General features: G+C 41.3%; 1 protein-coding gene across 1 annotated transcript in view; it reads left to right on the forward strand.

Moving 5' to 3' along the window:
- The window catches only part of CAB39L (calcium binding protein 39 like), a 61312-nt gene that overhangs the window by 14607 nt on the left and 32956 nt on the right, over positions 1-13749 (forward strand). Inside the window, 4 exon segments of the mRNA XM_053934899.1 lie at positions 3049-3261; positions 7415-7479; positions 12242-12280; positions 12282-12390. Of these exon segments, the coding sequence (XP_053790874.1) occupies positions 7436-7479; positions 12242-12280; positions 12282-12390 (192 nt within the window). The 5' untranslated portion in view covers positions 3049-3261; positions 7415-7435.

Here is a 13749-nt window from a genome sequence, read left to right on the forward strand (position 1 = left end):
GTTATGAAAGCAAGGACAAAGATTTCTCAAAAGTACTTTAACCGTACCTTAGCCTGAGGACTCTGCCCTCTTTAATGGAAACAAATATAATGAAATTTAAATACATGGAAGCTGGAGTACTTTAGCAGTGCAGAGATTTTTTTTTTTTTTCCTTGTACTTTAAGACTGTAAAGCTTTTTTTGTCTATTTATAATTGCATCTTTCTAGATTTTAGATGGCTACAAATTAAGATTTGAAGAAAACATATTTTGGAAATATTTAATAACCTCTTGGCAACAAAAAATCCCAACAAACAGATAAGAGCACCAAGTAATTATGGCTTAATTCCTGTTGAATGGTTGAGGGCCTTTTCCTGTCATCTGAGAATTAACTCTACTTAAGATGAAACAGATTATTGGAATAGCAGAGAATCTGTTTTTCCCCTGCCCCTTTAGCTACCTTGTTTTGCACATTTTCTTCTGCTGCAATGCAGGGATGGAGGCAGGTGGGTTTCTTGCTCTCCAGCTGTGTAGAGGGCTCCTATGAAAGCCCTAAAATATTTCCTCAGGTAGAAGATGGGAAAAGTTGAACTGTAATTGAGTGCAAATTCAAATTATTGCTCTGAATCAGGAAAACAGGCATATTTAGTCCAAAACAAAGGATAGTTACTTTGTAGATAAATTTCTTATACTTCCAAAGAGCCAGGATACTCAGAATGGTCTGTCAATATTTTATGGAGTTCAGTGATACACAGATTATCCCCACTGGGGCTCCTTATGTGCAACTAAAACACATTTGTTCTGATATTTCAATCTTTTTTTTGTGATAGTTTGGTTTCAGGGTGACACTTACCACTGTTGAACTCCACAGTACAACAAAAAGTTGAGGTTTTACCTGTTGAAGGGATGGTGGATTTACAACAGAAAAGATAAAATTTTTCATGGAACAGGTAGAGGAAAAAAGGTTCTTTTTTCTTAAAAACACACAGTGGAAGCAGTGATGCACTTGGATTGTTGTGTTGCTTTAGGAAAAGCGAGGACTGTCAGAAGTAGCCCAAGGGCAGAGTGTTTATCATTTGACTTTCACTGCTTACCCAAAGGCCGAGGTATCCGATAAAATAGAAAGGGCCAATGCCAGAGTGGTTGTAAGATACCACAAGGCCCAGCACCCCTTCCCTCTCCCCACCCAGCTGGGACACAGCAGGGCACCCACGAAAAGGTGCCCAGTGCCAGTTCTTCTCCCCAAGTCCTTCATGTTCGTGTGCCTCCTGCGCTTCAGGGCTCACCCTGTTCAGAGCTTGGCGCCCACAGTGTCCCTTGCTGAGCTCTCGGTGGAGACAGCCTGGAGAGGAAACCTGGTCAGTGGTGGCTAATGTGAAGCCTTTAATTCAGTGCTGGAAGAATATTTCACAAGGGGATTGTAGCAGAAATTGCCACTTGGTGTCACTTGTTGCAGCACTAATTAATGCCTGTTCCCAGCGCTGTTCAGGGCAGTCCAAACACGCAGGGCTGCAGTATCTTGATGATCTGTTAGGCAAAGTGTGAGCAGAAATGGTGACGTGCTTTACTGATAAGTTGAGAGTACAAATCTGCTGATCTAAGGCTGGCTTGGTGCCTCCTGTGCAGAGGCAGGGAGGTTAAGGGAGCAGGGGTGGCTTCTGCCTCTCTGAGCCCAGGAGAGACAGGCTAGTGGCTCTTCAAAGTGAGGATCTGGGATACTCCTGTGTGCTTCAGTTCAGAGTTGGCATGGCAAGCAAAGGCTCATAGCCCTTTAAAAGGTGTCTGTTTTATCTGTATTCCTCAGAAATTAGGTTTCTCATGCACTTTTGGCTGCCTGTAATGTAGAGCTGTGAATAGCTACTGCAGGTGAGCCTTAAATCAAGATCTGATGCAACTGTAGCGCTACTAACTCTGAGAGCAGCTCCCCAAGCAAACGTAGCATACCAAATTATTTTTAATAATGTAGGACTTTGGCTAGGCTATGCCCTGAGGAAGAAGTGATGGGAGGTAAAGTTTTCCCCCCAAGCTGGAGAGCTTGGCTGAAAGACATGCTGGCACACATCCGAGCTGGGACTCGGCCAAGATCCAGATGAAGATACATTTTAAATCCCACCTTGAAGTGCCTATAGTGAGGCATCCTTCTTCCCCTGCTCTCAACAGCTGGCAGCAGAGTGGACAGCACTTGCCATTTCCTTTGGGAATGTGTGGCACTTGCCACCAAGAGAAAAAAATGAAGCACTAAAAATTCCTTTAATTACATTTTGCTGTATTTGGATGCTTGATAATAGCTGGTAGTACTTGTTTCAGAATACTTTATGATTTTTCCCCATCACATTAGCCTTTGAAAAAATACTTTGAGCTAATGTTCTTCTTCATCACGATTTAAATTTTGCTCAGAGTATACTGCAGGTGGGTGGTTTTTTTAATCCCCTCAAGTATTATTGTGGAAAAGTATTTGGATCTTTGAGTAATAATATATAGTCAGGCAGGAAGCAGCTTAACTAAAGATTTTCTGGACAGGACTTTGCTGAAAGATGTGGTGCGTGAGCATGTTGATTTTTTTTATTATCTTGTAACAACAACCCGCTGTTGGGCTCCTTTATTTGCATTCCTAGCAGGACGGCAAGGTGAATAATTTAATTCCAGCAGCCTACGCCACGTGATGGTGCGAGGACCCGCCAGCGATGCCTCCCCCTGCACCGACAGACTTTGGAGAGGAATGGAAACTTACAGAAGTGATGCGAAATTGTCGCATGTCCTCCCTTAACCCTGGGGAAATCTCTCGGCGGAGTGATCACTTCATCCTTGGCTTTTCCACGCGTTCCTCTGACGTGGAGTTTTGGGGGTGTGTGTGTGTGTGTGTGTGAGTGAGCCTGTGAGCAAGACGAGTGAGGGAGTGGGAAGCGGGGAGGGCAGTGGGGGAAAAGCGCACACCCAGGCACAGAGCTCGTCGGAGCAGGAGCAGCGAGGAGCCGGGAGCCCAGCCGCAGGCAGCGGGGAGTGGAAATTTACAGCTGCTTGTGAGCGCCTGTGCATGTCCAAGTGATCCTTTCTGCTCACGCTTTTCCAGAGGCTGACGGCCGCTCGGCAGGAGAAGAGCGGGAGGCCGAATCGCGGGATCCCTGGGCTCTGCCACTTGTCGGGGGAATAAAGAGAATTAAATGGAAGATCACTGAAGGCGGCTGCTGGCGGCGCGGGCTGCAGGGAGGCGGCAGAGCTGTCTTCAGCACCTGGCCATGGGGCTGCGCTGGGCTGCATAGGAGCCCCCACCTTTCCACTCACGGTAAGTGTCAGCCGAGGTGATGTCCTCCGAGCGACGGAAAGTTGAGTGATTGAATGAAACTTTCTTTTTCTTCCAGTTAGCATCGGCCTTTCGGTAATAAACCGCTTGCCCGCTTGCTCTCGATAGTTAGGCTGGTAGCTTTTTATAGCTTTGTAAACTGTGTTACCAGGAGTGGCTCTTTAATGCAGGCAACCCTAAACAATGCTCCTCCTGTTACATAAGGCGCTGGCTCTGCGACCAAGCACTCCGTGTCCATGGAATATCTCTGGAAATGGCTTTATTTACAGTGTGGTTTCCAAAAATAAAATATCTGCAATATATCATTTCTCCTGCTCCTCTCCGCGGGCTGCCTGCAGCTGCGGACTGGCTCTTGAGATGCAGAGGAATGAGAGCGTGGCCACTTGCATAAGCCACGGGGAAGGAGATGAAGAGAAGATGAGCGTGCGTGTGAACTGCCACAAGGAACAGCGTATGGAAATGACCCGGCTCCTCCTTTGCAGCCCATAGGTCTTGTCCACTTGAAATGCTGATTCTGTGCCACGGGCGATTCATGAAGTCTTCATCCGGCAGAACTTTAATGGAGCTTAAGGGAAGTTGGGGTCTTTCTTAAAAACAAAGGCTCTTTCTTGGGCTAATATGAGTGAAATTACTGCTATAGAAAATTATTTTTATCCATTACGAAGCTATTGAAATAACACAGTGGACTTGCCACGAATTTGATCAAGTGAATGCTGTGTAGAGAGGTAAGTTTAGTAATATTGGACCAAATACAAAGATAGTATCCACGTTCCTCACGAATGAATTTAGAGGAAGTCCTATTCCCTCTTGGCTGCTGCCTGTGTTATTTAAATTATGTTGCCAGTTTCCATTATTTCTACAGTTACTATTCCTACTAGAAATGGATATTTAACTTGGTTTTCCTTTTACTTAAGTAAATGAAAAGCTGTAAAGGGCTCTTCTGTTAGAATTGTGTGTACTTCAGAGACATTAGTTAAGAGAGCTCTTTCTGCATGACTGAGTTTGTGGGAGTTTTGCTATGGACTACAGTTAGGCATGGAATTGAATTCTTAATCTTTTAGGTTTTAAAGATCTCTGTGGTAGCCAATGCAAATTGAGATTCCATTTATTCTTGACTTCTCAATTCTGCTAATTTGGTGGCTGTAAAACCTCTGGTTTCGTATATTTCTAGTTTATTTGAACGTGAAGTAATAACCTACCACTTCTAGCTAGTTCATTAGCATGACTGGGAGAGCCTATGTGATCCTGTGATACAGATAAATGATGCTGGTGTGAGTGTGGTGCCACAGGATGCCACTTCTGCATGGGTGAGAATCTGAATGTTACCTGGCATTGCAGTGTGCAAATGCTGTTTTGTAATAATATAATAATAATAATAATAATAATAGTTGATGTGAAAACACAGGACTTCTAATAGAAGGACAGAAGGTAGCAAAATGTCTTTAACTTCAGTTCTGTTCTCTGTACCCTACTCATGATAGATTTAGATTAGGTATTCAAAAGGAATTTTTTATGGTGAGGGTGGTGAGACTGGCACAGGATGCCCAGAGAAGTTGTGAATGCCTCATCCCCGGAAATGTTCAAGGTCAGGTTGGATGGGGCTCTGTGCAACCTGGTCTAGTGGAAGGTGTCTTTGCCCATGGCAGGGGGCTTGGAACCCTGATGATCTTTACGGTTCCTTCCAACCCAAACTATTCTATGATTAGTATTTTGTTTGTATTGCCACACATTTATACCTCCTTTATGATCATCACTGCCTCATTCTGGGTATGGTTGGTGAATATCTGAGCTGTAGCATCTGCTCCAGCAGCCCTGTCTCTACCCTCCTTCCATTCCCTTCTTTCCCTCTTGTGCTGGTACAGCCCTGGACTGTACCTGGGCAGAAGCAGACTGGAGACCTGTGTGACCTTTTTTCCCCCAGCAGGCTATTTCTTGTTAACCTGGGTCACTTCCCTGACCTGGCTCTCCATGTGGCCCTGCAAAGCTGGATGGCTCCCACAGAGGGGGTATAGGGATGTGAATACATGTGGAGCAGGGTGTCACCATCATAGAACAAAGCATCTATCAAAATAGATTGCCTCAGTGACCAGATTGCTTTTTGGTGTTTCATTTTATCCCCCGTGTTTGCTGAAAGACTATACATGCAGGGTTTTTTTTTTTTTCTTGTTTTTTACTAAAGTGGCATGCAAGCACTCAGTTAAAAAGAGTTAATAATTTTTTTTAAGCGCTTCCATAGAGCTGCACCACAGCACTTGAGTGGAGCATCACCATGAGTGCCTTCAGTTTCATAACAGTATTGAACAATTGTGGGATATTATTATTCTCATCCTGTAGAGGTGATCAGATTAAGGGCAGAGCTGCCTACTTCTTTTCCATGTCTGATCTACAGGATGCTTGCCATCTGCTATACAAGTGATATTTGTGGTGATGGTAGGCATTACTGTGCTTTTTTTTGTGTTCAGGTGAAGTTTCAGCTAATATCCATCTTCATTTCAGGTAATGCAACAAGTAGGCAACATCAAAGCTTATGATGACTAAATTCTTGAGTTTTTGGAAAAATCAAGTTGCCCAGCAGAGATGACATTCATTCACCCTAACCATAAATCTGTCCCATCTTCTGTTAATCTTTTGTCTCATTAGCAGTGCACCTTCCAAACTCTGCAACTCATTGAGAATTTGCAGAGTAGTTGCTCGTTCCACAGCCTTGATTCCTCTGCATATTAAGTAAAACATGGCTTGTGTGAGGGGACTGCACTGGGGAGGGCAAAAGGACAAGCTTGGCTTCTCAGGGTGCTCACCACACGTGGGGGCTTCCATCTCCTGGTTTGAGTACATTGCTCTGTCATTGCAACAGCTTTCCCAAATATGGCAGGAGGGAGAAATGAGGACCTCTTCCATTATGTGGAGACTGAATTAGACAAAATGATGAAGAAAGTGTGCTAACTTGGGATCAGGACCTATGTGGGTCATAGGCACACTGCAGTGAATGGGAAATGAAGGTCTTTTTATTCCATTCCAGAAACTCTCACAGGATATGAGTTATTGAAGTGTTTTGATTCTGTTCAATAACTAGATGAAGGTTGGGAGCTAAGGCAAGACAAATGTCTGATACTCCTTGGGAAGGAAATTTTTCTTCTCATTTAGTTTTGAAGACCAAATGTTTTGTCCAGAGGAGCATTTGCAAAGAGTGCATGGATGGGCTCACGTGCTCTCTTCCATTCTTGCTTTTGTGGGCAAGAAGAAGCCTTTGTTATTGAGCTGCTTCACTGAGTCACTTCATAGTGGGATGGGCTGCTGAGCAGAGTGGTGTTGCTGTGTGCATTTTTCTTTCATTGTGCTTACAAGTTCAGTTGCACTATAATATTTTGAGGAAGTATGACTTAAAAGCAGAGAAACTGTGGAGAGTGCCTACAATCAGAACTAGATATCTTTCTGTACTTTATAGCTGTGCTGAATTTTTAAAGTACATTCTCTTTATGAGCAGATAAACTGGCAGAAGAGATATTTTGAAGCCTGATAAAGTGTCGGCTTTGTTGTCACATGATCTAGGTTGCATTCCTGACACAGCCACTGTTTTTTTTCTGTGGCCTTGGGTAAGTCTTGTCATCTCTGTGTTTCAGCTTCTCCCTTTGCAGAGGAGACAGAATAAAAGTAGGTAGATAGGTTTTATGCAATTGTGTTTTCCATCTTGGTTAAATGTGTGTAGAGCTGGAGACAGTGAGAGACTCTATGCCCTGAATATGAGGGGATGTTAACTTTGACAGGCTACTGAATACCCTAAAAGTCATGTAAACCACATGTCTAAAAGTCATGTACACCACATCCAGCTCTGGATTCAATTCACTGCTTTAGTCCGTGTGGTTTTTTTCCTTTTTTTTTCCCTAACTTGAACAGAAACAGGCTGACATTTAGAAAGTGGTTCATTATTGTTTCCTTTTGGTGTTTCTATGGATTATCTAATATAAAATCAGTGCCATTTTTTTCTTCCAAATAAAGATGGAATGATATTCCATGAAAGTATTTTTGTAAAAGTAGTGTTTCTAAAGTGTGCTGGACACTCCAACTCTGGTGTCTGAAATGTCATGTTCATGCTGATAGAAACAGCAGGCTTAGGAAACTTCATTTCCTCCTGCAGCACTGCTGAGGCATTTTCCTCATGACTGGGAGAGAACAATCTCTGAGACTGGGAGAGTTGGTCTGGTAAGATAGAGCTGTTTCTTTCCTTGGTCTCATAAGCTCCTCTCAAGAACACCAGTGAAATAACATCACCAAAACTAAATGTTTCACAAGTTGGCTGGTTCTCCGTTATGAATTCAGGAGTGTCCACAATCCATTTTTGATGTTATGAAAACATATGCTGAATAACCATTAGATGGAAAAATTTTTCCTAGAAAGTAGGAAAGAAAGGGGTTCATTCAGTCCTGTCCCTTGCTGCCAGACAGCAGTGTCAAAAATTTATGAACAGATGCTCTGTAGTGTGCCTGGTAGATTAGGTCATTTCAAAACCTCAAAGCTCCAATGGGTGGAAACCTTTACATTTCCAGCTGAAATTTATACATCAGCAGTTTTTAGCCACTTGGTTCTGCATAAATAAAGTGTTATTGTTATTTAAGCTGAAATAGCTGTTATTTCAGCTTTCCTGTATTTTTATTTTAACTTATGAAGGTGGGCACTATTAGCCTCCAAGACATGCTGGTCTTCCCATTTTTCTGGCCATCCAGTGTGCTTCTCTCCATCCACTCTAACCTCTGTTCATTCTAGTTGACTCTGGGTGTTCAGGGCTGTGTACAGTGTTCTGTATGAAGGCCTATCAACACTGTGTACAAAGGCATAAACACCTTTGGATTTCTACTGACCGTTATTTTTGTGATTCATCACAGATTTCCATCTGTCTTTCTCACATCTGTAAAATACTTGTGTGTTTGTATATGTTACCAGCTGCTTGCTTTCATCATTTCTCATGGTAAGTCCTCAGCTTATCCAGATATCCATAGAATGGTTTGGGTTGGAAGGAACCTTTAAAGGTCATCTGGTCTAATTCCCTCTATCATGAATGTCTTCAACTAGATTGGGTTGCTCAGAGTCCTGTCCAATCTGATCTTGAACATTTCCAGGGATCTGGAACATCTACAAACTGTGTCTCGTCTACCATTCAGCATTATCCAATATTTTTTACTCTTAACTTTTATCCCATTTTTATTACCTTTGCTCTTGACTCCATCCAGTTTCCCAGGTAATGACATTCCAGTCCTGTTATGTGTTGATATCTTTCTATTGTCAGTCACCACAATTTTTGGATAGGTTCTTAACTCCTATGCCTCTCTGAATATGATCCCATCCACAGATTGCTCTTGCCTTCTCAGTCAGGTGATATGATAATTTTATTCTTCAACTAAGTTTTTGGTACTATATTCAAATCAGTGCATTTCCATGTTAGATACATGGATTCTACTCTCTTTTCTCTGTTTAAAATATTTTTATTAGGGATTGTAGTATGAGCTACCTTTGGTGAGCCTGTGTTACATTTTTTTTTTTTCAGTTGTCATTCATCTTAGTTTTTCAGTTATTTTTAGACTGGTTTCTTGAGAGAATGAAGCTTATATGGTCACACTGTCCATTTCTCATCCTAATTGTCTTCTCATGGTAACTTTTGAACTGTGAAATTTCAAACAATCTTGACAGAGGACTAGATGCCTGGAAAAAAGTTCCAAAAAACTGAAATATATTTCCAAATACTGAAAATAAGTGATGTAAATAATAGGGCATCTAAACCAAAGTAGTGCCTATACTGAACAGAAAACTTTTCAAGAAAAAGCTTAGAGAGCAGAGAGCTGATACAAAGAGGAGGCCAGGACAGAAATGCCCAGCTGTGATAAAAGCTTCTTTAATAAGAGCTTGTGCTTTCTTTGATTCTGGAAACTCCAATCATGGGAGCAAAGCTGGAGGAGAGGAGTCCTTGTTTTGCCAGCCATAAGACTAAGGAATACAACTCCCAAATCTCAGCAGAGTAACTTTACCCCCATGTGCTTCTGCCTGTAGTTGTGAACAGCACGTGTCCCCCTAGAAGATTCCTGCATGGGGAACCAAAAGGTTCTGCAGCTGCCAGTATGTATTTTCTGAAGTGATGGATCATCTTTTGGCAGGTTAAAAACCATATCCTGAGAAGGGATAAGTCAGAAAATGTTGTTTAATGCATATCTGTGGCTCTTCCCCCTTTTCTTTCTGCCCCCCTCCACTTGCATATAGCAGAGGCTTTGCTTTGTATCCAAGACTTTGTATCTAAGACTTTGTATCTAATGAAGTAATGCAGAGACTTGGCTCTGTTCAACAGAGCAATGAATTAAACAGTTTCTTGAGTCCCTTCCTGCCCTATTATTGGTGGTTTTGCTGTTGTGATTAAAATGCTGTTAGGGTATGTAGTGGGAAAAAATGGTATTTTATCACTGAGCAATGCTCTGGTGACTTGATGGTGATACTGGAACTATGCAGTGGAAAAGTGCTGGTTCTATGGTAAAATTAGTGATTATTTTAAATACAGACACATTGCTCTAGGCAGCCATGTAAGTTACTTTTTGAGAAAAAATAATCATTTATTGTCAGCATTTCACTTAGAAATGTGAAGTTCATTTTTTAAAAATCTCAAAACCTCCAGCTCATGAGTACTTCATTTAAAAAAATCAATTTATCTCCCCCTTTGCTTTTCTTTGTGTGAAGACTTCTGAGAAGAAAAGATGAAGGGTTGACTTTAGCAATCTGAATATACCTACCCCACCCTGGATGAAAATAATTCTTTTCTGAAATGCAACTTGCCTGTTAAGCTCCTGATTTCAGACTCTCTCTCTCTTGCATCATCACATCCTCATGCCATGTTCAGGATAACAGAAACATGCAGAATCAGGTCCTTCTCAAAGTGTGTTGTGAATTATTAATCTTCTATTTGCACCACATTTGGGATTGCAGAGTGCTTGGCGCTTGCTAGCAGCATCTAAACAACTTTATTGTGTAATACTGGCTTCACAGTCTTTTCCAGTGCTGTGTGTAGCTGAGTGTGCCCCAAAGGATGACTTGCTAGTACACCCAGGCTTTAACCATGCACCTTGTCAGGCTGAGGTGGGACTCTGCTCTGGTGACTGGTGCTGCCAAAACTTGCACCTCTGAGCTGCATGGGAGCAGGACTCTGCAGCTGAGAGCTCAGCTGAGGAGTGAAGGTCATGTAGCCAAAACTAGAGAAATAAAAATGAGTTTGAACAGGACTGTGAGGAGATTGAAAATGGGAACTTGAAAGTGGTGAAGTTTCAGACACTGATTGTGAAAATATCCCTGTAAAACTGACCTAGCAACAAATGAGAAGCTGTATACAAACTCACCTATTTTGGGCACTGTAAAAGAACGTTTAGTTTAAATAAGACATTCAAAAATATTTCCTGTGTGTCATAGAAACTCTTCCTGTAAAGATATTCTGCAAAAGTGTTTTGAAGTATTTTTTAAATAAGATATTAGAACAAAGTCTGTATAGATTTTGCTTTTAAAGTCTGAATTTTGTACTTGGCTGTTTTGGTACTTGGCTGTTAATGGTGTTTGCAGGATAACAAATGAGGTTGCTATTTATAGTTGTGATAGAATGTATGCCTAATCTGGGTATTAATTCCATAGGTTATTTGGGGATTAGTAACATATGGATGTATGGCTTAAATGGGATCATATTTCCTGATGGACTCTGTAGTGTGCCCATAGTAACAACAAAGCACGAGAGGAATTGGTTCTTTGGGACCACTGGGTTTTCTTTACGCTGTGTGTATTGTGCTTCTTTAGTTCTCTCATTTGAAACCTCTCATATAAAGCTTTTTTAAATTGCAAATGTTGAAGAATAATGGGATTGAAGTGGTATGTGTGTGTATTTATGTTTTCACAACTGATTGTACAAATGTGTGTGTGGAGGAATTGTGATGTTTTTCTTTTGCTGCGGAAGGAGATGAAAGTTTGAGATTATTTTTTGCTTTTTGGCTTGTTTTTTTTTTCCCTTTTACCTTTTTTTTATTGTACAGATGGGAATGCAGTCCAGAACAGTGCTGAACTTCTAAACAGAACATATTCCCATCTGTAGTCAGCCATTGACTTCAATAGATCTTTGTATTGGACCCTCAGCAAAACCCATAAGAATTCACAGCCTAAGCAGAAACTGGGCTGCTTGGTTTCTTTCATATATAAATACAGTGATGTAGTATTTGCCTTTCTAACCATACAGAAGAAGAATGTTTTAAATTTAACAAACAGAATTTTCATTAAAATGCTCAGTCTGTGATTTAAATGTCATTAATTAGTTTGTGATTATATTTGGGCCTGATCCTCTGTTCTTTATTTATGTCAGGTAATGTTCTACACAAGTGAGATCTGACCCACAGATTCTTGAAGTCTGTCAGACTTAGGGCATATAACTTAAACTGTTTCCTCTCAAGGTACCCCAGGCTGACAAAACAAAGCAATTGAAGGAGAGATGGCAAAGAAGCTGGGACTCCAATTTGCAATGCTTTCTTTAAACAAAGGGTTCTTTTGGTGTGCTGGCACATACAATTGGTTTTCTGCACCGTGATGGAGCTGGTGAAGTCTGACAGAACCCATACGTGAAATCTAGTGGAGCTTGCCAGATGTGCATTGTCCAAAATACATTGGACATAGGCATGGACTTGCTGGTGTGCTGACCTGTAGGTCAGAGCTTCCTACAGGGAGCATCCAGCTCCTGTGCAGGTGCTGAGTAGTTGCTTTTCGTGTTCTAATGTTGCCTTGATAATCCTCAATAAACTTGCAAGACCTACATATGAGAATTTTCACTGCTCCACTGTGTGGCTGAAGCAAAGTGTAGTGCCTGAGGTGCAACCTTTTCTTGTTCATAGTGTCTTTGTGTGTTTTTGTTGCATTTCTGTATAAACCTTAAAAGCTGTTTTTGCTTGTTGTTTGATTTAAGGCAGTCCTCTTCTATCCTGAAGGAAGAAATCCAGGTGAAGGAAGACCATGCCTTTGTTCAGTAAATCACACAAAAATCCTGCTGAGATTGTGAAAGTTCTGAAAGAAAACATGGCCATATTGGAAAAACAAGAAAAAAAGACAGACAAGGTATGAGGTAACACTGTAGAACACCAATAAGGTTTTTATGCTGGGAGAACAGCAGAATAAAGGGAATAACATTGTGTTTGGTCACTGCCCTAATTCTGCAAATGCTTGCTTGCCTGTGGATGTAGCTGTGTGTTCGAATGGTTCTGCTGAAATCAGGGGGCTTTTGCATAAATAAAATACATAAAATCTGGGGGCCAGACAGAAAATGCTGACATCCAGGAGCCTCAGCCAAAACAAAGAGTAATCTCCCACTACTTCAAACACTAATGAATCTAGCAAAACAGCTTGGAAAGCTGTGTGAAAGCTATTGTACTGTTAATGGTGTTTGCAGGATAACAAATGAGGTTGCTAATTAATGTGTAGGTACCTACAGAGAAAAACTCTACTTCTGATGCACACTGTTTGCAGAAGCCAGGAAAGCTGTATGTGTCCAGATGTGTATAAAAGAGATCTCACTCTGTTCATCCTTTCTAATATTCTGCGTGCCAGTGCTTCCTAAAAGAGATGTGCTACTCATTTTCTATTTATAGTGCTAGGCTTTTGCTAATATTACTGCTCTCTTCTAATTCCATGACACAGACTCGAGTTACTTTTGCTGCTTTTCCAGTCACCACTTGATGGGTACTTCCCAACACACAAAATGCTCCCAGTTAGGAATTCGAGCTTCCATAATTTTTTTTTTTTAATTTTTTTTTTTTCCATCTGAGACTCTGGCCCTCTACGCTCTTGCTGTAGTAGAAGTATATGGTTTTAGTTAACAACAGACTAACTTTAAGTTAAAAGTGATTTTCAGTGGAAGCAGAAATAGCTGATAAGGGATACTAATACATTTTCTGTGGAGCCGATGTTTGCATGCATGCATGTTGTGCAGGAAGTTGTATGAAAACAATCCCAACCCAAAAAGTAGGCATGGAGCCCTTTGCGCCTGTAGCGAAATCCTCTTGAAACTTTTGGTTCAAAGCAAGTAGTTCAGAGTGTGTTAATTACGTAAGGTAAGTCACATGGATTTCTGGGAGGTCTCTAGTATTTGATGTTTCATTCTGAAATACCTTCAGTAATCTGAGAAGGGAGAGAATCTGACTCTGAACTAAAACATAAAATAAGTAACTAAATAAATCAACAGAATCTGTTCTGCCCTGCTGAATTCATCCTTTGGAGCCTGATTAAAGAAGACTTTCAAAGCAGAAGCTCCATACTTGGGTTTCTTTTTGATCTGCTTTGCAGAGTGACTCCTCAGGGTTGTGGTTTTGAGAATTTTTGGCTTTGAGCTGGTTTGTATATTTGGGTGTCAGTGACAAGGAGAAATTCAGACTTCTTAGAAAATTGAGTGCTCAATGTAAATTTTTCATAAAAGTCAGA

The sequence above is a fragment of the Vidua chalybeata genome, chromosome 2 (genome assembly GCF_026979565.1).
Source record: "Vidua chalybeata isolate OUT-0048 chromosome 2, bVidCha1 merged haplotype, whole genome shotgun sequence".
Taxonomy (NCBI): Eukaryota; Metazoa; Chordata; class Aves; order Passeriformes; family Viduidae; genus Vidua; species Vidua chalybeata.